The sequence below is a fragment of the Chiloscyllium punctatum genome, chromosome 45 (assembly GCF_047496795.1).
Source record: "Chiloscyllium punctatum isolate Juve2018m chromosome 45, sChiPun1.3, whole genome shotgun sequence".
Classification (NCBI taxonomy): Eukaryota; Metazoa; Chordata; class Chondrichthyes; order Orectolobiformes; family Hemiscylliidae; genus Chiloscyllium; species Chiloscyllium punctatum.
In genome coordinates, this window is record NC_092783.1 from 62,627,697 (window position 1) to 62,651,424 (window position 23,728).

General features: G+C 40.7%; 2 protein-coding genes across 4 annotated transcripts in view; one reads left to right on the forward strand and one right to left on the reverse strand.

The window, feature by feature from the left end:
• The window catches only part of LOC140467500 (serine protease 27-like), a 126,964-nt gene that overhangs the window by 83,683 nt on the left and 19,553 nt on the right, over positions 1–23,728 (forward strand). For both annotated transcript variants that reach the window (XM_072563918.1, XM_072563919.1), the window contains one exon: positions 14,118–14,218. The gene's annotated coding sequence lies outside the window, so the exon portion shown is untranslated. The remainder of the gene's footprint in view (positions 1–14,117; positions 14,219–23,728) is intronic.
• The window catches only part of LOC140467495 (tyrosine-protein phosphatase non-receptor type 22-like), a 98,271-nt gene that overhangs the window by 72,357 nt on the left and 2,186 nt on the right, over positions 1–23,728 (reverse strand). For both annotated transcript variants that reach the window (XM_072563913.1, XM_072563912.1), the window contains exons 2-3: positions 5,196–5,304; positions 1,785–1,861 (exon numbers count right to left, since the gene is read on the reverse strand). In XM_072563913.1, coding sequence (XP_072420014.1) covers positions 1,785–1,861; positions 5,196–5,304 — 186 coding nt within the window. The remainder of the gene's footprint in view (positions 1–1,784; positions 1,862–5,195; positions 5,305–23,728) is intronic.

A 23,728-nucleotide genomic window follows, 5' to 3' on the forward strand; every position in this document is an offset into this window, starting at 1 on the left:
AGCAATGAAGGACAATATTCCATTTGCATTCGTAATTACCTACTGCACCTGCAAACCAACTTTTTGTGATTTATGAACAAAACACCCAGGTCCCTCTGCACAGCAGCATGCTGCAATTTTTCACCATTTAAATAATAGTCCATTTTGCTGCTATACTAACCAAAATGGACGACATCACATTTACCAATATTGTACTCCATTTGCCAGTCCCTTGCCCTCTAACTTAACCTTGTTATATCCCTCTGCAGACTTTCAGTGTCCTCTTCATGTTTTGCTCGGCTACTCATCTGGGTGAATTTTGATCCACCACACTTGGTCTCCAACTCCAAATCATCAATGTTATTATTAGCAGTTGCGGTCCCAATACTGAGGCACACCATTAGTCACTTATCTGCAGCCAGAAGAACACCCATTTATCCCCACTCTTTGCTTTCGGATACTTTTTAAGTGGTAAGGTTCAATAACAACTTGGCTAAGCCAGCCCCATCTGTTCCTTGGATTTAAAAGATTGAGAATTTTAGCCTCTTTCCAGGACTTGAGCAGGTATGCATGACACTGGAGAAAATCTTTAATGTAATACTGAGAGAATTCTTCATTATAGATATGATAATGTTCATATCTATCAGCATCTCCTTTAATCCTGCATGCTGTTTACTACTTTATTTCTTAAACTTTTCTCCAGTTTATGCTCCTTAGCTCCATGCTTGTTCTCTCATAGCTGATTAATATTCCAGTCTATCACTTTGAGTTTAGGACTATCTTATCTTTCTTTGTCTTAATTCTTGTAATGTAATCATTATTACCAGATGTTCTCCCTCTCTTACCTGCTGTCATTTCTTTTCCACGATTAGCAATGCTTATTCTTTTCTTACATAATGGCTCAGAAAGCAAGTCTTGTGCACAAAATAAAATCTCCATCCTTTTCTCCCATGCCACTCCCTCTCTCCATCAGTTTATTTAGTTGAAACCTCCCATGACGATGATTTTTTTCCCATGTATTTAAATAACTCTCCCTCCATATTCTTTCTCATGTTTTACAGAGTGATTCGTCACTTCCGAACCATTCCCTCAGTTCATTTGGATGTCTGTCTCTTTGTCTAGTTAAGTCCTTTCTTGCTGAACATTATTTTTAAATAATCGTTACCCCATGGTGCCTTCCTTCTATATAATTTCTAAATACATTAAAGTCTATGATATTTAACTGCTAATCCTGTCCTGCCTGCAGCATTGTTTCCAATTTCAACTGTTTCTTTATTTCTAATTATTGGCTCTAATGCTTTGCTGTAATTCACAAAATCAGGGAATGATACATCAGAGAATGAGGCCATTCAGTCTATCATGACGATGCCAGCTCTTCGTTAGAGGTGTCCACTTAGAGCCACTCTCTGCAAATAGTTTCCCTTTAAAATTTAGCCAATACTATTTTGAAAGTTACTGATGCATTTTCTACCACTACCCCTTCTTCAGCTGATCACAGCAGCTTCCTGAGTAAGAAAATATTTCCCCAAGTCATCACTGGTTCTCCCATTTAAGCGATCTGATAGTTACTGACCTTTCAGCCACTGAAAACAGTTTTCCTTATTTACTCTGTCAAAGTAGGTCAGGATTTTGAATGCCTTAGTCAAATCTCCTCTTTACCTTCTCTGCTATCAAGAGGAAAATCACAGCTTCTATTAATTTGACCCATCAGTGACTAACACATTTTCCCCGCCCCACGATTAATTCAACAGTGGGGTGCCTTTTTTTTATAACTGTCACAACATTTCCATTTTAAAAATGCATACCTTGATGAAATTGGCATTGATATAATCAGAATCACTGTCGGAAATGATCAGTGACAGCTGCACTCGGCTGTGATCAACTGAAAAACAAAATGCAAATTACACGTACACACCCAGCACACATTTTCCATTTCCTTGTTCTGCCCATTGAACTAAGAGGAGCTAAGCTACTTATTTGACCCAGAGGTGTCTGTAGTTTCCATCAGCTTGGTAATTTCAGAAACTTAAAGTCAGTGAACCAATGCCAACATACTCAGGTTCACATGAAATAGATTATTCGACAGTTAAAAGCCCTTCAAATGGGACACATTCATCTCCAGGGGGGTTGTAAAGGTAGAAGTGATAGTGGAACAGGCAGCTCACAAGAAACTCCCATTTGGAGTCTGATGGACAGGTTCCAACAGAGCTGAGTCTTTTACAAGTTGCTCCCAGGACTTTTCACTGCACTGTCACTGGAACATAAGAATGGCTGGATAATTAAGGATGGGTTTCCATTTTCTAGTTCATCCCAGTAAAGGTCCTGGGGTAAGGACCTAGGGAGTGTTGCTGAACAGAGACCTTGGAATGCAAGTTCATAGTTCGGTGAAAGTAGAGTCACAGGTAGTGAGGATAGTGAAGAAGGCATTTAGTATGCTTGCCTTTATTGGTCAATGCATTGAGTATAGGAGTTGGGAGGTCATGTTATGATTGTACAAGATGTTGTTTATTCCACTTTTGGAATATTGCATGCAATTCTGGTCTCCATGCTTTGGGAAGGATGTTGTGAAACTTGAAAGGGTTCAGAAAAGATTTACAAGGATGTTGCCAGGGCTGGAGGGTTTGAGCTTTAGGGAGAGGCTGGATAGGCTGGGGCAGTTATCCCTGGAATGTCAGACGTTGAGGGGTTACCTTATCAACGTTTATATAAACATGAGGGGCATAGATCGGGTGAAAAGCCAAAGTCTTTTACCCAGGGTAGTGGAGTCCAAAACTAGACAGTGTAGGTTTAAGGTGAGAGGGGAAAGATTTAAAAGGGACCTAAAGAGCAATGTTTTCATGCAGAGGGTAGTGAGTGTATGGAATGAGCTACCAGAGGAAGTGGTGGAGGCTGGTACAATTACAACATTTAAAAGGCATTGAATGGGTATATGAATCGGAAGGGCTGAGAGGGATATGGGCCAAATGCTGGGACTAGATTAATTTAGGATATCTGGTCGGCTTGGACAAGTTGGACCAAAGAGTATGTTTCCGTGCTGTACATCTCTATGACTCTATGTTACATTCATTGCAAGTCATTCATCAAATTCGTCCAATACTTCAACTCAAAGTTTTTTTTTCCCCGAAATAAATTTATGTAATGTGTATTTAAACGAGTCCATACTAATTGGTCCACCATCTCCCAGATCCACTGACTGACTGCTCACTGGCTGGAATAAAGCTTCTGCAAATTACTTTAGAATTTAACCCCTTCAGGTACAATGTTTTCCTGTTCTAATGTTCCAGACAAGGTGAAAGGCACCATGGTCAATGAGATCTACTCCCTTTAGAATCTTAAAAATAGCAATTATTCAGCCTCCAACAAATAATCTCTTTTGCAGTGTGAACATGTCCAATTTATATACCTTTTCCTCAGAACCTCTAAATTTGTTCATTCAGCTGTTCTCTGCCACAAACATTTGACAGCTGCTATAATTTTTACAATTTTGTGACCAGAACTGTACACTGGATTCTAAATATGGTCATGATAATTATTTCCATCATTTAAGAAAAAAAAGGCTCAACCACAATATATTCTCACTGATGTGTTATATTCTCTGGCATTTTAGTTGTAGAATGGATTCTGTTTAAGATCAAATCTATGTTGGAATCTAATGAATCAGAGGTCACAGATTCATCAGATTCTTGACAAGTAGTAAGTGATGAAAAATGTCAACTGATGCAATTCAAGTCCAGAAACATTTACAACTTTATGTTGAGTGTGAGTTGCAGTCAGTGCATCGGTATTTTATGTTGTTCCTGTAATTCCACACCATGCTGTTGCTCTTTTAAACACAGTAGGGGGTAATAGTGAGGGCATGGGAAGTCTAAGGTTTGCAGTTGTTGGGGAGAGATTGTAGGAGCTCAGGGATCTGCAAGGTAGATGGTGGTTCTATATAACACAATATAGGATAAATATACATTCAACTAGCAATTCGCATTCACAAACACCAACTAGCCACTAAACGCCATGACCTGCTGTCCCGAGTAGCCACACATAAAAATGACAAGGACCGCTAATTTGACAGGGACAACATAACGATCATAGGACAAGCCAAACAGAAGATAGCCAGAGAATTTCTAGAGGCATGGCACTCATCCACAGACTCCATCAACAAACACGTTGACCTAGACCCGATATACCGGGCACTGCAATGATCAACAGGAACCAGTAACCAGAAGCAGCAGGAATAGAACCAAATAAATTCCAGAAGAAACAGTACAGCAGTGCTCCACAGGAGGCTCCAAAGTATTGAAGATGTCACTTAGACAGGGGACAAAACATCTGCAGATCAACTTCCCAGCTTGGTGAGCATGCCCACAATCATGGCAGTTCAGTGAGTGAGTGTGTGAGCATGTGAATGAGGTGTTGGTGATCAGGGAAGGTGATTGACAATCATGGGTGCTTCTCAATGATTGGTGAGGAGATTAGTATCAGGCAAGATGAGCAGAAGCAAGTATAGTTTGGGGCAAACTTTATTACATTAAAGCTCAAATATATATGAAGACCAGGGAAGCAGAGATAGGTCCCAGGTGAGTCTGTTGGATTTGGAGGTAACATCCCAGCTCCTCCTGACCCTCCAGCCATTCTGTAAAGTCACACCCCTCATAGGTTTGACCTTTTTGAACCTCCTTTTCCTCCTCACTTTCCTGAAGCCTGTCCAGCTTGGGTTAATATAGGAACATTACAAAATGGACACAGACAGCATCATTAAACAGTCTCAATCTCCTTCCTTAGTTCTAATTCAATTAAAGCCAAAAGTGTGCATGTTTGAGGAATGTTATGTTCATTTTTCAGATCTTTAATAGTTAACTCTCTGCCTAACCCTGTCAAATGTGAAGAAAAAGTAGCAACAACTTGCACAGGTCCCTGTACGGAAAGATAATTAAATCCTGATACACCTTCATCAATTCCTGGATACAGTTAAAGATGGTATAAAACTCCTTCGGAATATTTAGCTTCAAATTAAATACTTCAAATTTATCCCAATTTTGTGTCAGTAAATATCCTACAATACCCTGAAAATGCAGTAATTTGTCTTTCTTGATATTGAATTAAGATGCTCAGTATTAATTAAGCAAAAAAGTTGAACATAAGTTAAGAATGGAAAAGTCCTGGAGGATGATGGTGTTCTCTGAAAAGGATTGGAAGATTTGAAATGGAAAACTTTGACTTACAGGGTACAATATCTTTGTAACGATTTTTCTTGATGTTTTCTTGCTTCTCTGCGTAACCCGTTGGGTAGACTTTGTCATTCTTGTTTTTAACTGACTGTCTTTTCAATCTCTGCAGGGGTTAGGGACAAACAAGACAAAGACATATTTATGATGTTTTGCAGGCAGAAAATTGCATCAGTGTAGACTTCCTCTTGCAATAAGAAAGTTCCTCCAGTTCAAAAAATCTTTTCTCATCAACAACATTTCTCTTTGATGAAAGGGATTCGTGCAAGTCTCCAAAAATACTAGAATATTACAATATTACAAGCCCATTCAGGTCATCTTACTCCTGCTGATCTATTCTCCACATGAACCATCCAATTCAACCCACTCTCTCCTGGGCCTTTAATCTTTGAGGGAAGAAAACTTGCCATTCTTGCCTATTGTGGCCCATATGTGACTCCCCCACCAAAGTGACTGACCCCCTCAAAAGCAAAATCTTGTCAGTGCTGAAGTAACACCAACATTTCTTGGAGATGATGAGAAGGTTGGGCAGCGTCAGTAAAGAGGAACAAAGCTACTTCTCAGGTTAAGAAGACCAAAGGTCTGAAAGGCCTAGCAATGCCACTGAAATGTGTTCAAGGCAGCCTACCACCATCTTCTCAATAAATATTCTATCCAGTTGCATTCCACTCTCCACAACGTTTAGTACACAATAAGTGGAAGGTTACTGTAAATTACATAAGAACAGTGACAGGTCTCTGAAGGTAGCAGGACAGTGGTAAAGAAGGTCAATGGGATTCTTTCCTCTACTAACTGAAGAGCAGAGCAGGAAAGTCATGGTAATTAACAGTAATTAACCCTCTGCAAGAGGATTGTGTACAGTTATGGTCACCTCATTACAGGAAGGATATGGTCATACTAGAGAGAGTAAAGATAATCTTACCAGGACTGGGAATTTTAGCTCTAAACAAAAGTTCAATTGGCTAGGGTTGTTTCCTTTGGTGCAGAGGAGTATGGGGGTAATTTAGTGGTGGATCACAAGGTTTGTAAAGGTTTGTAGCTCAGGTTGAGGTTTAGGGTGTAGGTTTGCTCGCTGAGCTGTAGGTTTGATATCCAGACGTTTCATTTCCTGGCTAGGTAACATCATCAGTGGCGACCTCCAAGTGAAGCAAAGCTGTTGTCTCCTGCTTTCTATTTATATCTTTCTCCTGGATGGGGTTCCTGGGGTTTGTGGTCATTTCCGTTCGTTTTCTGAGGGGTTGATAGATGGTATCTAGATCTATGTGTTTGTTTATGGTGTTGTGGTTGGAGTGCCAGACCTCTAGGAATTCTCTGGCATGTCTTTGCTTAGCCTGTCCCAGGATAGATGTGTTGTCCCAGTCAAAATGGTGGTTTTTTTCATCCGTGTGTAGGGCTACGAGGGAGAGGGGATCATGTCTTTTTGTGGCTAGCTGGTGTTCATGTATGCTGGTGGCTAACTTTCTTCCTATTTGTCCTACATAGTGTTTGTGGCAGTCCTTGCATGGAATTTTGTAGATGACATTGGTTTTGTCCATGGGTTGTACTGGGTCTTTTAAGTTTGTTAGTTTTTGTTTGAGAGTGTTGGTGGGTTTGTGTGCTACTAGGATTCCGAGGGGTCTTAGTAGTCTGGCTGTCATTTCTGAAACTTCTTTGATGTATGTTAAGATGGTTCGGGTTTCTGGCTGTGTTTGGTCTGCTTGTCGTGGTTTGTTCTTGAGGAATCTGCGGACTGTATTATTTGAGTATCCGTTCTTCTTGAATACGTTGTATAGGTGGTTCTCCTCTGTTTTTCGAAGTTTGTCTGTGCTGCAGTGTGTGGTGGCTCGTTGGAATAGTGTTCTGATACAGCTTTGTTTGTGTGTGGTGGGATGGTTGCTGGTGTAGTTGAGTATTTGGTCAGTGTTTGTCGGTTTTCTGTATACGTAGGTTTGTAATTCTCCCTTGTCCTTTCTTTCGACTGTGACGTCCAGGAATGCGAGTTTGTTGTTGGTTTCTTCCTCCTTGGTGAACTTTATACCTGGTGAGGGTGTTGTTGATGATGTTAAATGTCTCCTCTATCTTGTTTCGTTTTGTGGTGACAAAGGTGTCATCTACGTAGCGAACCAATCATCAAACCAAAAATCTGGGTTCGCTATATAGATAACACCTTTGTCATCACTCCAACCACAACGCCATAAACAAACACATAGATCTAGATGCCATCTATCAACCCCTCAGAAAATGAACAGGAAATTACATCACCACAAACCCCAGGAACCCCATCCAGGAGAAAGATATAAATAGAAAGCAGGAGACAACAGCTTCGCTTCACTTGGAGGTCGCCACTGATGATGTTACCTAGCCAGGTAATGAAACATCTGGATATCAAACCTACAGCTCAGCGAGCAAACCTATACCCTTAGTTGTGGATTTTAAAATTGAAGGGTCTTGATAGAGTGGATAGAAAGGACCTATTTCCTTAGCAGAGAGGTCAGTAATGATAGGGGAATGTGTTAAAGGGATTGGTAGAAGGGTTGGAGAGGAAATAAGAAGAATGCTTTTCCTACAGAGGGGGCCAGAGGTTTGTAACCCATTGCCCGACGGGGTAGTAGAGGCAGAAAACCTTTCCAAATTTAAAACTTGGATATGCACCTGTTGTGCCATAACCCACAAGGTTATGGACCAAGTTCTGGAATGGAATTAGGACGGATAACTGTTTTTCAAATGACATAGACGTAATGGACTGCATGGCCTCATTCTATACAGTAATTTTATTTGACTTAAATATCCTAATCCTACTGACTTATTCATTCCCTTGATCCTTTAATCACACCCAGTCTAATCAAACTGTCTGTGTCTTCATTCTCTCTATCCTCTAACATCCTACAGTGTCTATCATCACTTTGCTGCTCTTCCCCTTATCCAGTTTTCAAAAGTTCTTTCATGGGATGAAGACATTGCTGGCTGGACCAGCATTTATTGTCCATCCCTAATGAGAGGGAGAGAAAGAGAGCGTGAGAGAGAGTGAGCAAGCGAGAGAGACACCCATAATGTCACACCTTCTGATGTGAGGGAATGTTAAATAACACACGTTCATAGACAGGGACGCAGGAGCTGTGGAGAAGGGGGTATGGGAAGGCACATCGAAACAGACTGGACTGTGATCTGTTTGGACAAAAAGGATATCAAGGGGTTCACAATCCCTGCTCAATAGCATACCATTCCCTCTCGGTTATATCCCAAACTTCAAAGAGAAATCACAAAATATCTCTGAAGAATATACAAGACTAGGTGTTAGAAAGGCGAAAGTGAGGACTGCAGATGTTGGAGATTAGAGTCAAGATTAGAGTGCTGCTGGAAAAGCACAGCAGGTCAGGCAGCATCCGAGGAGCAGGAAAGTCGATGATTCAGGCAAAAGCCCTTCATCGGGAATGGTATTAGAAAGCCTTTTTGACTGGTCTGGAGCATGGTGGGGGTCTGGTGTCATATATACCAGCCTGGGTTTGAGTGTTAACATGTTGGGAAGGTCACAGTCAAAGAACTATCCCCCTGGTTACCTCTCTATTGCAGGTAAGAGGGACTCTTTCACCCTGAATACTAAAAGTCAGCTAGTTAGCAGCTAAACAAAAGGAAACAGCACCATAAAAGGATTGTCTGTCACCCTGATGGCTGGAATTCAGTCATGGTAGAAATGAAACAGAACTGCAGAGCCTCAACCAATCTGCAAAACTAAGGAAAACAAAACTGACTGTCCAACTATAAAGAGAGTCTAGATTAGAGTGGTGCTGAAAATTTTCCTGCTCCTCAGATGCTGCCTGACCTGCTATGCTTTTCCAGCACTACTCTAATCTAGACTTTGGCTTCCAGCATCTGAAGTCCTTGTTCTTAGCCTGTCCAACTATAAATGTCAATGCTACCAGTAACATCCACTGTGACGGTTGCAGCATTCCACTGTCAGCTCTCCATGAACATTTCAGAGACAGGTCCATATTCCTGTTTTTTAAAAAAAAATGTTTTACTCTTTTAGACTCACCCCTACTTCCTGACCTGTTTGTATATGTGGTGCATTGACTATTAATACACTCACTCTTTGTTAATTCAAGAAAGTTTGGTTAAATTGACTCTTTTAAAGCATAATTAGCTTGAATGTGGGAGAAAAATCCTCCATAAGGAAGAGGATCAGTTTTGAAATTAACCTTGTTGTGACCAACCAAGGGGATGCCTGAATAAAGTGGGGAGCAAGGCACGCAATTCATTCCTCTGTACTCAGAGCTTAATGATTTGGTGTATCCCATCTGAAACAGTAATGGATTGGGGAATCACACACACATAGAAGGGAATTCCAGGAACTTGACCCAACAACTGTGACAGAATGATGATATAAGTTCAAGTCAAGATGGTGTGTTACCTGAAGGGAATCTTTTCAATCTCCTCACTTACTTTCAAAGAACCTGTTCTCTGTTTTTGATAATGTTTTCTTCTTTCCAAGTACTTTTACTTTACCTTTCAATTTGTGATTATCTTATGTTTGTGGCTTCTTATCACTCCCTCACTTGGGCTGCATGGTGGCTCAGTGGTTAGCACTGATATGTTTCTCAACCCCATTCTTCTGCCTTCTCCCCGTAACCCTTGATCCCCTTACCAATCAAGAACGTATCTATCTCTGTCCTAAAGATACGCAATTACTTGGCCTCCATAGTCTCCTGTGGCAATGAGTTTCATGGATTCCCTACCCTCTGGCCAAATAAATTCCTCCTCATCTGAGTTCTAAAGGGTCATCTAAAGGGTGGTGATAAAAACTAAATTAACCTCAACTTCAATTTTCCAAACAGGGGTCTCATGTGATGCAGTGGTTGTGTCCCTATCTCTGAGACAGAAAGGCCTGGTTTAAAGTTCCACCTGCTACACAGGTGTTTAAAAACATCCCCAAACAGGTTGATTAGGAAATATCTTAATTTTCCAAATTTCTTTGGTAATAAACAAAGATTGAGCTCAAGGATCATAAGACAACAACTGCAACTGTCTCGCCAATCCAAAACTCACTCCTTCTGTGAAAAGTATAGTTAAGAAAGAATGTATTTATTGTAAGGAATTACATAAAGGGTGGCACAGTGACACAGTGGTTAGCACGGCTGCCTCACAGCACCAGAGACCCGGGTTCAATTCCTGCCTCAGGTAACTGTCTGTGCGGAGTTTGCACATTCTCCCAGTGTCTGTGTGGGTTTCCTCTGGGTGCTCCGGTTTCCTTCCACAGTCCAAAAATGTGAGGGTTAGGTGAGTTGGCCATGCTAAATTGTCCGTAGTGTTAGGTGTAGGGGAATGGATCTGGGTGGGTTGCTTTTCGAAGGGGCAGTGTGAACTTGTTGGTCTGAAGGGCCTGCTTCCACACTGTAAGTAATCTAATCTAATCATAAACTCTACAGCACAGAAACAAAGCTAACTGCTCTGTAATTATTTATATATTTACACTCATGACCTTTCATTTATTTCCCTTATTTGCCTCCCCAAGTTCCTCATTATAATTACTCTCTGGGTTATATTGAATGAATGAGCTTCATTGTCACACATACTCAAATGGAGTACAGTGAAAAGTTTACAAGTCGCCACTTACAGCACCATCTTAGGTACAAGGCACTCAGGTAGAGATTCTTCAGTACAAGTGTTTAGGGGAAAAAAAATTTGAAAAAGAAAAGAATGAAATATATCTCCCCCCATGTTACTATAATGTGGCTTCAGGCCCTGTGATATACTTTGTAGTACATTGTTATTATTTGGGAACTTGGTTTGAAAGTGGAGGTAAATAGATTTTAGTTTTCAGTTTTGTGAAAGCGACGTGCTTTGTTTTAACAGAAGTTAGAAAGTTATTTTGAATAGTGAACTAAAGACAGATTTCCCAAGAAAGCATGTGACTTAATTTAAGTGACTCGATTAACTGCCTGGGCAGTTACTGAAGAAGTATTTACCAAGTTAAATTTCCATGATGTACAGAAGGACAGAGTTTGACTGAGTTTGGAAGAAGAAAAGGGCAGATTTCAATCTGGTGGAAGTTTCCAGGCTGTGGGAGTTGTTAGAAATCTGCAGGCTGTCAGACTTGGAAAGAAGTATTCAGGCTTTCAGAGCCATCCAAGGACAATCTAGATAGAGATATTTGCATCAGAAATTAAATACTTAAGATGGGAGTCATACTTCATTGGGACTGAGTGACTGTGAAGGATATTGCTGGAAAAAAAGCTTAAATCTCTTGCAGTTTATGTTGCAATCTTTCTGGATTGTTTTCTTTTCTTTTGTGTAATCAACTTGTGTTATTTTGTTAAAGAATATTGGCAGCCTCGCGTGAATATTTTCAGTGACTGACCACCACTGTAACCAAATTTTCATTAAGTTTGCATTTGTGATGACTCTGTAAGTAGTGCGGCTTGATTTCCAATGCACTACTCCAGTGAGTATTGTCAACTGTAACAATAAAACTTATTGTTTATCAAAAAAGATTTCATTCTATGTGCAGTATTACCAATACCTGGGATCATAAAACCTGAATTCAGCCAAGTTTTCTCCATTCATCCTTCTTGGCTCCTACACAGAAATACAGCAACTGGTCAATTCTGATCTCTTCCTCTTAAGCCTCCACCCACCTTGCTTCCTCATATCCAGCTTCCCCTTAAGAACATCTGTCCTTTTCAGGTTAACTGTGGGAGCAAATTCCACATTCTCCCACCGTCTGAGCAAATAGGTTTTTACTGAATTCCTTATTAGATTTATTAGTGACTATTTTATATTCACATCCTGAGTTTTTGTCTTTGCTACACGTTATCTCAAAGTTTTACTTGAATAAATCCTTTCATGATTTATCTTTATCAGGTTACACATAAGCTTCCCTATTGTAGGAAAATGATCCCTAATTGTAAACATGCATCCCTTATTTGTCCAGAAAAGCAAATGCTCTTAAATTCTTTCTGAGCAATCAGCAATACCTCTTATTGGTAATCATGAAGTGGAGATACTGGTGTTGGACTGGAGTGACAAAGTTAAAAATCACACAACACCAGGTTATAGTCCAACAGGTTTATTTGGAAGTACAAGCTTTTGGAGCGCTGGTTCTTCACCAGGTAGCTACCTGATGAAGGAGCAGTGCACTGCAAGCTAGTGCTTCCAAGTAAACCTGGTGGACTATAACCTGGTGTTATGTGATTTCTAACTTTCTTTTTTCGTACAGATGTACAGGAACAGTTTATTTTAATGCAGGAGACCATTCATCTCATTGTACGTGGGGTCCTTGTATAAGATTATTGATTTTGAAATGATTACTAATTGAGCAGCCCACTTAAGCCGTTTTTCCATTGAAGCTGGTTAAAAGGCTTTTGATGTGGAGTGAACAGCTAATTTGATATCACATAGTTTCCACTTTTAACCAAACTTAAAATAATGGTCCCCACTAAATTTTTCCTATGCCAATCTCAAACCCACTTACTGATCTTGTGTATTTGTGTAGCCTTGTACCATCCTCTGTTCCAAGATGCCTCCAATTTTCCCTAAAAGATGCAATATTGTACTTTTCTATTACAACAATCACTCCTTTCATTCATGTAGCAGAGATTTGAAATTGATGAACCAGACTCAACAACTCCCCAACAAACGGAATCAATCTTAATAAATAATAATTCATTCCATCAAAATCCTTCACAGTTTAAAATTTATCTTCTTAAGTTTGGGCATAGCCTTGACTGCTCTTAAGAAACACAGTCACAGTGTCTCTCTTTATAATTCTACTCCTCCCTTCTGAGAATCCACACTAATTGTCCTCTATGGTTTAAAAATCTTTCAAAAATGGACTGTCCAAAGTGGTTTAACCAAAGCTGAAAAATGCCTTTCTCTACTGCTGCTTTTATGTCTCATCTCTTGCATTATCTATGCCTTTACCTATATTATTTATAACCTATACCTATTTATAACCATTGATTTATTTAAAATCATGTCTTTATTTACCTGTGCTCATACTGTCAGGGAATTGTATATTTGAACTCTGTGGTGGAAGTGTGTGATTTATGTACATATTAATGGAATTATTTTAGAATTTAGATTTTAAACTAGAGGCATAGGGATGTTGGTCTTTTCTTTGTCACGATGTTTAATAATTAACCATGGCCAGGCTTTTCCAAGCTATAATTTTAAACCAGCATGCATCAGAAAGCAGATGGCTGAAGACCTCCTGAAGAGTTAATGGAAGTTTGATTATATTGAGGTTTTACAACATGAGAATGGATAAAAACATTAAGGAATGAGCTTAGCAGAAGCTAGCTTTAAAAAATGTAAACACTTTTGAATGCAGTTGGGAGGTGATCTTATTGAAGACAGGTATAAGAATAGTTTCTCCTCAAAAAAGGAAATTGTTCAGAGCAGTTATGTGAATAAGTTACTTCAGTGTCAGTTTCAGTTTGCGAAAACTTCCAAGCCAGAAGTATTTGGTTTGAATTCTGCATTAATTATTCAAAGCTGAGAAAGTCTAAGATCTCAATTGTATGAGGATTCAAGTGAAAGACTTCAGAGCTGGTAGCGCAGGAATAGGAAAATAATCAGTGAAGTCAAACCTATGGTTTGGGCAGGGTAGGAAAAGTTTCCTTTTTTTTGAGTAACTATAAAATGGTGTTTGAGAATACATGGGACTTAATTTTATCGTATATCTTGGTATTTTTCAAACAAGTTATACTCAGAATCTTCAGTGTCCTCTTTTGGAAGTCCAATAGTTGTGGAAAAGAAGAGAATGATATCTGTGCGTGTACAATGTATATTAATTCAGTGACAGAAAAGATGGGTGAGGGAACCACATTATTTTACAGTTTCATAACAGGATGTGTGGTTGTCCTTATTTGACCAATCAAATTGTGGACATTTGGCTTGGCCAGGGTTAGAGCTCTAATTTTTTTTTAACTTCTTGTTCCAAAGGTTAACATTCAGATCGTTAAGGCTGTGTGGTCTCTGAACTGTAGTTTTCAGAACCAGAAGGTCACAGTCTAAGGATATGAGGGAATCTCTCTAGGACTGAGGTGAGGAAAATTTCTTCAACAGAGAGTGGGGAGCCCTGTAAAATTCACTACTACCAGAAAGGGGTTGAGGCCAAAATATTGAATGTTTTCAAGAAGGAGATAGATGCGTTTCTTGGGGTTAACGGGATCAAAGGGCAAGGGAAGAAAGCAGGAATAGAAGACTGAGTTGGATGATCAACCATGAGCAGGCTTGAAGGGCTGAATGGCCTACTCTTGATTCTATTTACTCCATCTCTGTAAATGGGTTGCCAATTGTCCATGATTGACCTGGAGTGTCTGGGAATTAAACACTGGACCACTGCATGGAATAAACCTACAACAGGAAGGAAAATGTTTCTTTGTTTTGTTTGTATCAATATTGAAGTTTGGAGAAAAGTTATTTGACTTAGAGTTAAGAATAATCATATTGCACAAGCAATAGGGTTCTAACATTCTGATTAACCATGACGTGAGTGCCATACGGATGGGATGTGTCAGGTGATCAATGGTGTGAGTTTTGGGTTTGGATGCATGTAGAAAGAAATTCCCAGTGTTAGAAACCCTATCACTGTGGCTGCAAACTTTGCAAATCGAGGGAGCTTTTCATGTTTATAAAATGATTATGCCAGATTTGTTCCAATTCCAGCAGAAGAGAAGTGCTCTGGGGAACAGGATGTCAGAGATTTGGAAGCAAAGTGTTGTAGCAAGTGGTGAACCAAGAAATGTGACTTCTGCTGGGAGTAAGGCAGTCGCTGTTCTATTACTGGATGGGTTTCCTGAAGGTTTACAAAGGCTACGTCCTCAGAGTTAATGCTTCACTGTTGGAAAAATTCCAAATCAACAAACGAAGAGTTGCTCGCGTTTGCAACTGCAGGTGAATTTTAACTGATAAGAATGCAAATATTAAGTACACTATACATAAAACTATTTCAAAACTGCTAATCAAAAACAGGATGTTAAAGCACTGCGATTATCAAGGATGTTAATAGAATTGAGATGAAGCAGCTCTCAGGGAAGATTGAACACTCTGGAAAAGAGAGGACAGAGGTCAGACCTGATTGAAGTTTGACATCTATATCAGGATTTAAACCCCACCAAGCTTCCTTCCAATTGCAATACCCTGTTCATACTTTGTCTCTTACTCAGCCCCCTACTGTACTCACTATATACCCATGACTGCATCGCCAAATACCAGACTAATGCCATTTACAAGGTCGCTGATGACACCACCATAGTCATTGAATCTCAGATGGCGACGAAACAGACTACAGACGGGAGGTGGAAGACCTGGAAGAATGGGGCACTGAGAACAACCTAGCTATCAATGCTGGCAAAACCAAGGAACTCATATTTGACCTATGGTGAGATGTTACTCAAGCCCTCCCTACACATTAACAGCCCAGAGGTGAAACGAGTTGTAAGTGTCAAGCCTTGGGAGTGGTCATTCACAACAAGCTTTCTTGGACTCTTCATGTGGACACACTGGTTACAAAGGACCAACAATGTCTCTTCTTCCTTGGGCAGCTGAGGAAATTTGGCATGACGGCAAATACCCTTGCCAACTTTTATAGGTGCGCCATCGAGAGCATTGTGTCTGGATGTATCACTGTCTGGTATGGCAACTGTACCATTCAAGATCAGAGACGGTTACAGAGAGTGGTGAACTCGGCTGAAGCAATCACAAAGGCCAACCTCCCATCGAAGTAATCCATCTACCAGGCCCACTGTCATGGAAAGGCAACAAACATTCTCAAAGATCCATCCCATCCTGGCAATGTTTTTCTGCAAACTCTACCATAAAGGAGAAGGTACAGAAGCCTGAATACACGCACCAGCCGGTTTCATAACAGTTTCTACCCTACTGTTGTTAGAATACTGAATGGACTCAAACTCTTAGCATTCAACTGGACATGTGTTTTTTTTTCTGCTGTTTACCTATTATTTATTTATCTATGCTACTTAACTCTGATCTGCCCGTATTGCTCGCAAGACAAAAGCTTTTCACTGTGCCTCGGTACACGTGACAATAAACTCAATTCAATTCACTCCTTTCTGCCACATGTTCGGTAGTTGAGTTTTGGAGCCAGTGGTTGTGACTTTTTGGTGTTTCTTAGATGAAGGAAGATTTTTTTTATCATCCTGTACAGGGATATTATTACACACCTCAAGAGCAAGTGGGACTTTAATTCATACCTTGTGGTTCAGAGGTATGGCCACTAGCACTGTACCACAAGAGTCCTCAAGAATAATTATTTACAGGCTTTGAAGGTTGGTGCATGGCCAACCAATTACAATGACCAGTTTGGAAGAAGGGTCACTGGACTCAAAATGTTAACCCTGCTCCCTCTCCATGGATGCTGCCAGGCCTGCTGTGTGTCTCCAGCAATTTCTGCTTTACAATGCAACGACAATTTGGCTGGTTAATCAATATCAAGAAAGCCATCACTGATTAGCCACGACCAACATCAAAGTCAAAACTACTGAGCATTACCCAGTGTCTAACAAGTTGAGAAGTTTGGTTTCATTGTGTTGCACTTTGCACCAACAATTTACATTTATATCCTACGATGTTTCACAAAAACGTGTTTACACCAAAAACTTAACACTGAATCGCATGAAGAGATATTAGGTCAGATGACCAAAATTTTGGTTGAAGACATAAATTCAAAGAAGCATCTTAAAAGAGGAGGGGTTTACGGTTGGAATGCAGGAGCTTAGGGTCTAGACAGCTGACGGCCTAGCTGCCAGTGGGGGTGTGAATAAACTTGAGGATGAGTGAGATTGACAGAAATGTGAAGTTACACAGTGCAGCAAATGGAAAGATAGGCCACAGCTCCGCAGCTGCACAGAACTGCAGCAAACTATCACCCTTAAACATCAGCTACTTACATATTAAATAAATTGAAGGGAACGTAAGCATAATGAAGAGAACTAATTTTTTTTCAACAAAGAAGATTAAAGTGGGACTACAAATTTAATGGAGGGCACCTTTGGCAGCCAAAGGATATAGTAATTAAATAGATAATAGAATGATGGTCTGCAGATCTCTGTTTCGCATGAGGGACGTGGAGGTGGGGGGGGGGGGGGGGGGAGGGGGGGGGGGAGGAAATGGTGGCATGGCACCAGAATACTGATCTGGAGGCTCAAATAAATGCTCTGGGGACACAAGTTCAAAACCCACTGTGGCAGTTGTTGGAATTCAAATTTAATTAGTGAAACTGGAACCAAAAGCAAGTCTCATTGATGGTGAAACAATCATCACTTGTAAAAATACACCTCATTCGTTAATGTCCTTTAGGAAAATAAATCGCTCACCCTTACCTGCATTTGGCCTACATGCAACTCCAGACCCACAGCAAGCTGGGTGATTTTTAAAGTGCCCTTTGAAATAGTCCAGCCTGACACTCAGTTCAAGGGCTATTAAGGACAAGCAACAAATGCTTAATTGCCAGATGCCCAAATCCTATTAAAAACGGCATCACAATGTCATTTACAAGGCTCTAGGTTCACTTCTGCTTTGTCAATTTTCATTTTTAAATTAATTTTAAAGTTCTCATCCTGTTTGGCATCTTCATGGCGTCTCCCCTCCTTCTCTGTCGCTGTTGTCTTCCCTATCTCCATAACCTTCTGTGGTCTCTCTGCTCCTCAACTTCTGACCTGTCTCGCATCCTGATCTTTGTGAGGACTTGGCTTTCCACATCCCCCTCCCAAAAAAATGTTCTCAGTGAGATACCAACGAAACAGCTTTGCAGCTTTAGGAACAGTCAAAGCTATTCAGTTCCTTGAGCCTGTTCCAACACCGAATTAGATCATGACTGAATGTACTACTGGTGCTTTATATTTCTTGATATCAACAAAATCGTTCACAATTAGTTCTGAAATTTTCAGCTGGTCCCAACATTCACAGCCTTTTGGGGAAAAAGCTTCAGATGTTCAAACTGTGCCAAGCCCTAGCTCTGTCCCCTAATAATATCCTGATCATGATATTTTGTTTTAGACTAAAGAAACATGTTTTTGTGTCAAACATTTTGTTTTTATTCATTCATGGAGTGTGGGTATCACCGGCTAGACCAGCATTTATTACCCATCCCTAATTACCCAGAGTGTTGTTAAGAATCAAGTAAACCACATTGCTGTGGGTCTGAAGACCCATTTCGACCAGACCAGGTAAGGATGGTAGTTTCCTTCCATGAATGATATTTAATGAACCAGATAGGTTTTTTATGACAAGCGAACATGATTTTATGGTCATCACTCGACTCTTATTTCCAGAGCTTTATTGAATTCAAATTCTGCCATAGATCAGAGTGGTGCTGGAAAAGCACAGCAGGTCAGGCAGCATCCGAGGAGCAGGTAAATCGATGTTTCGGGCAAAAGCCCTTCATCAGGAACTCTGGTTTCCAGCATCTACAGTCCTCACTTTTGCCCTCTGATTTAACAGCCCAGTGATAATATCACTAAGCTGTCACCTCCCACATTTGTACCAAATACTTCTGGAATAACAGGTCTCAAAACAGTGCAGCCAGCTATTTGGAGTGGCAGGGTACCGGTTATTTGCCTACTTGGTATCTGTCCAATTGCTTTTAATCATCATGGGGAACACCCAATGATGGCTATTCTGTAAGCATCTGACGGCACAATATTCAGTAACAATTTACATGTGTTATCCAAGGGTTCCTGTCTCTCGAACAGACAGTCTATACCCTCAATGCTTCCACAAGCTTCCAGCTGTAATATGGCAAAGCATAGTAACTGATCAAAGATCAACTGAAGTTTAGCAAAAATGGAAAAATAGAAGCCAACAATAAATTAACATTAATCTAAGAACAGAGAGCAGTAACTTTTACAAGTTTATAAAATAGGAGGGAGCAGCTAAAGGACCCTTGGAGGCATCATAGAGAATGAGGAAATGGTCGCGACGTTGAGCAAATATTTTGTATCTGTCCTCAAAGTAGAAGACAGGAATTAATTACTAGAACTAGAGGGTGATTAAATTGAATTGAATGGAGTTGAATTGAATTGAATTGAATTTATTGTCACGTGTACTGAGGCACAGTGAAAAGCTTTGTCTTGCGAGCAATACAGGCAAATCACAGAGTTAAGTAGCAGAGATAAGCATAAAATAGCTAAACAGCAGAAAAGACAAAAACACAGGTACAGGCGAATGTGAATAGTCTGAGTCCATTCAGCATTCTAACAACAGTAGGGTAGCCAGTAAGCTGGCTTTGAGGATTGGAGGAGCTTCAAACCTGTGAGTTTAGATAAAACAGAGTTATTAGTAATTTTTAAAAGTATGCTGTTAAGTTTAAAAAGTGTAGAACGATTGTAGGAGATAGGAAGCACACGATTGTAGGAGATAGGAAGCACACGATTGTAGGAGATAGGAAGCACACGATTGTAGGAGATAGGAAGCTTAGATCTGCATGCAGGAACTCATAAGGAGCTGACCATATCCAGCGCCATCTTGCAGGGTTACAATGAAGATAATTAGTGAGAAACTTATGGTAAGGGAATAGGTATTGAAAAGGCTTGAATTAAAATCAGACAAATTTTCAGGATCTATGTCTTAGGAATACAAAGAGATAATTGCAGAAATAGTGGGCGGCACGGTGGCACAGTGGTTAGCACTGCTGCCTCACAGCGCCTGAGACCCGGGTTCAATTCCCGCCTCAGGCGACTGACTGTGTGGAGTTTGCACGTTCTCCCCGTGTCTGCGTGGGTTTCCTCCGGGTGCTCCGGTTTCCTCCCACACTCCAAAGATGTGCAGGTCAGGTGAATTGGCCATGCTAAATTGCCCGTAGTGTGAGGTAAGGGGTAGATGTAGATGTAGATGTAGATGTAGGGGTATGGGTGGGTTACGCTTCGGCGGGGCGGTGTGGACTTGTTGGGCCGAAGGGCCTGTTTCCACACTGTAAGTAATCTAATCTAATCTAATCTAATCTAATCTAGTCCATATTCTGGGTGCACTTTTCCAAAATTCTCTGGATTCTTGAATAGTCCCAATGATTTGGAAACTATCAATAGCAATTACGCTATTCAAGTAATGAGGGAAAGAGAAAATAGGAACTATAGATCAGTTAGTCATTGGGAAAATACTGAAACCTCTTTAAAGAGGAAGTTTTAACAATAAACTCAGAAAATCATAATATGGCAGACAAAGGAAAATCATAGTTTACAAGTTTATTAGAGACTTTGGAAGATGTATGTAGTAGGGTTAATAAAGGGGTGCAGTGTACTTGACATACCAAAAGACTTTGAATAAAGATTTTTATAAAAAAGGTCAGTACACAATATAAGAACGCCTGGAGATCATGTATTAACATGGATAGAGAATTGTTTAATGGACAGACAGGGATGGATAGGGAAAAAGTGGGAATTTTCAAGTTGACAGGTTGAGATTAGTAGAGTGCTGCAAGGATCAGTATTAGACCCTCAGCTGTAAACAGTCAATACTGATGACCTGGATGACAAGACTGAGAGGAACATGTAAATTTTTACATGATACATTCCCACCCAGTTTTGTAAGCTGTGAGAAGGATACAGAATCTGCAGGTTAGGTGAGTGGGCTTTAAGGTGGAGATGGCATTATGTGGTGAAGGTTATTCATTTTGGTAAAAAAATGCTAGAAAAAAACATTTTAAATAAATTTAAATGCTGATTATCAGGGAGTCTTGTTGGTACTCATACAAGAAAAAGGGCATGCTGATATAGCAAGTGATTGTCAAGCTAAATAACATTCTGGATTAGTGGTGCTGGAAAAGCACAGCAGTTCAGGCAGCATCCAAGTAGCTTCGAAATCGACATTTCGGGCAAAAGCCCTTCATCAGGAATAAAGGCAGTGAGCCTGAAGCATGGAGAGAACTCCTCTAGCTTATCTCTCCATGCTTCAGGCTCACTGCCTTTATTCCTGATGAAGGGCTTTTGCCCGAAACGTCGATTTCGAAGCTACTTGGATGCTGCCTGAACTGCTGTGCTCTTCCAGCACCACTAATCCAGAATCTGGTTTCCAGCATCTGCAGTCATTGTTTTTACCAAGCTAAATAACATGTTGGTCTTGATTGTAAAGGTATTGGAGAACAAGAATAGGGAAGTTTTGCTGAAACTTTACAGGTGAGACCACATCTGCAATACTGTACACGGCATTGGTCTCCACGTTTACAGAAGCACATAGTTCCTTAAAGATCAAGTGTACAGAGCAGTTGTAGTCAGCACACTTCTAGCCTGCAGTGACAGCCAGACTGCATATATGCTACAAACAAGGCTATGGGAGAAATTCCATCAGTAATGCTTCCACCACATTCTCCAGAATTAAAGGAAGACTGTCAACCAAATGCTGGTGTGCCCCTTGAAGCCAGCTCCATTAGCATTCAGATCAAATTCATGCAAAGTCAACTTTGGTGGAGGGTAGCATGGTGGCTCAATAGTTAACATTACTGCCTCACAATGCCAGGGATCTGGGTTTGATTCCACCCTCGGTCAACTACCTATATAGAGTATGCATGTTCTCCCCGTGTCTGCACGGGATTCCTCTAATTTGCTCCCACAGTGTAAATATGTGCAGGTGAGGTGGATTGGCCACGGGGAATGCAGGATTACAGGGATAGGGTAGGGTAAGGTGGTGGGTCTGGATGGGATGCTTTTCATAGGGTCATTGTGGACTCAAAGAGCCAAATGACCTACTTCCACTCTGTAGGGATTCTGTGAGTGAACACTACATCTAGATGGCCAATGTCAACCTCGCTGGAACTAAGAAACTGCTTCAAACACACTCTGAAGTGCAGCAGTGATAGTGACAGTGAGAAGTTTGTTACTAACTGTTAAGATGGTGACAACTGGTCCATCAAGCTGTAACATAGTTTTAGTCTGAGTGTTTATTGATGAGGCACAACAGTAGTGGAGACGAAAAGGAAGCACATCCTACTATCTGAGTCCCACTACATCAGGGCACATCCTGCCCCATACGCTCAAAGATCTACAGCTTCATAATCAGCCAGTTCAGTCACATGATAACCCATGACTCTTGCCTCTGAATAGACCGGTGGGATAACCTCTACAAGACCCTGGGAAATCATTCATTCCAGTCACAGTGCAGAAAGAGGTTGTTCGGCCCATCAGGTCTACACCGATCCTCTAAAGAGCATCCCATCCACAGGTCCCAGGCTAATCCATCTAAACTACACACCTCTGGACACTATGGGCAGTTTAGCATGGCCAATCCACCTAACCTGCACATCTTTGGACCTTGGGAGGAAACTGGAGCACCCAGAAGAAACACATGCAGACACAGGGAGAATGTGCAAACTCCACACAGACAGTCACCTGAAGATGGAATTGAACCAGAATCTCTGTTGCTGTGAGGCAGCAGTGCTAACCACGGTGCCAAAATCCCCAAATGGAGCTCGTTGAGTTTAAGTTACCTTGGTAACAGGCAACACCCTGCCCAACTGAAACTCATGTTAACTGAGATGCTAGCAGAGGATAGCGTGGGGCTCTTATGGTACCATCTCTGCTCCTGAATTGGGAGACCTGGGTTGAAGTCCTACCTGCTCCTGAGGTATGTAATAATATCTTTGAACAGGTGGCTTAGAAAGTATCCAGCAAAGGATTATATGGACTCTTGTGGTGCAGTGGTAGTGCCCCTACATTTGGGCCTGGAGACCCAGATGCAAGTCCCACCTGCTCCAGAGGTGTGTATTAACATCTTTGAGCAGGATGATTAGAAAATAAAGCAGACCCTGGTTGTAGTTGATAGTTAAAAACAGCTTTTTAAAAATGTCATGTGATTTAGTGTTCAGAAAACCATTTAGTTTTGTGTGATAACACTTATGAATGTATCAAAAAAATAAATCAGACCCAGAACTGAATGTCCCAGGCTGGTTCTAGCCTACAAACGCCATGAATAATGGCTCTATTTTGGTGTTTAACAATAAACCATGTTCCTTTCCAGTTGGGCTTCCTGAGTTAGTATAACCAGCCTCCTTAAATGGAAGAACATTTGCCACCAACATTAAACTACAGTGGAAGCAGTGAATAGAGGTTCACTTGATTGGTCTCTGGGACGAGAGGATCCTCTTACAACAAGAAGCTGAGTAAACTGTGTTTACACTTTCTGGCGTTTAGAAGAATGAGAGGTGAACTCATGAAAGGTTCGGAAAGACTTGACAGGATTGATACAGAGAGGTTACCAGCGTGGATCAAGGAAGCTGAAACATTGAAATGAAAAGTAAGGAAGAAAGGTGGAGTTTAGGGTGAAGATCATCAATATTCTGTACAGAATAGAGGAACATGCTTGAATATGACCACTTCCTCCTAATTATTGTATTATTACACCTGATCTTGTTAAGGTAGTTGGATGAAGTTAGGTCACTTCACATCATTATGAGGCAAAAAAACTACCAATCACAAATTTTAAATTATTTTTATGTTTGCATCTATTGATTTTTGTTGGAGCTGGTTCTATGATTCTAGCAATCTTTAAATGAAGCATTTCCCCATCCTTCTGTAAGCCAAGTTGATGTCATGTCTCCTTAC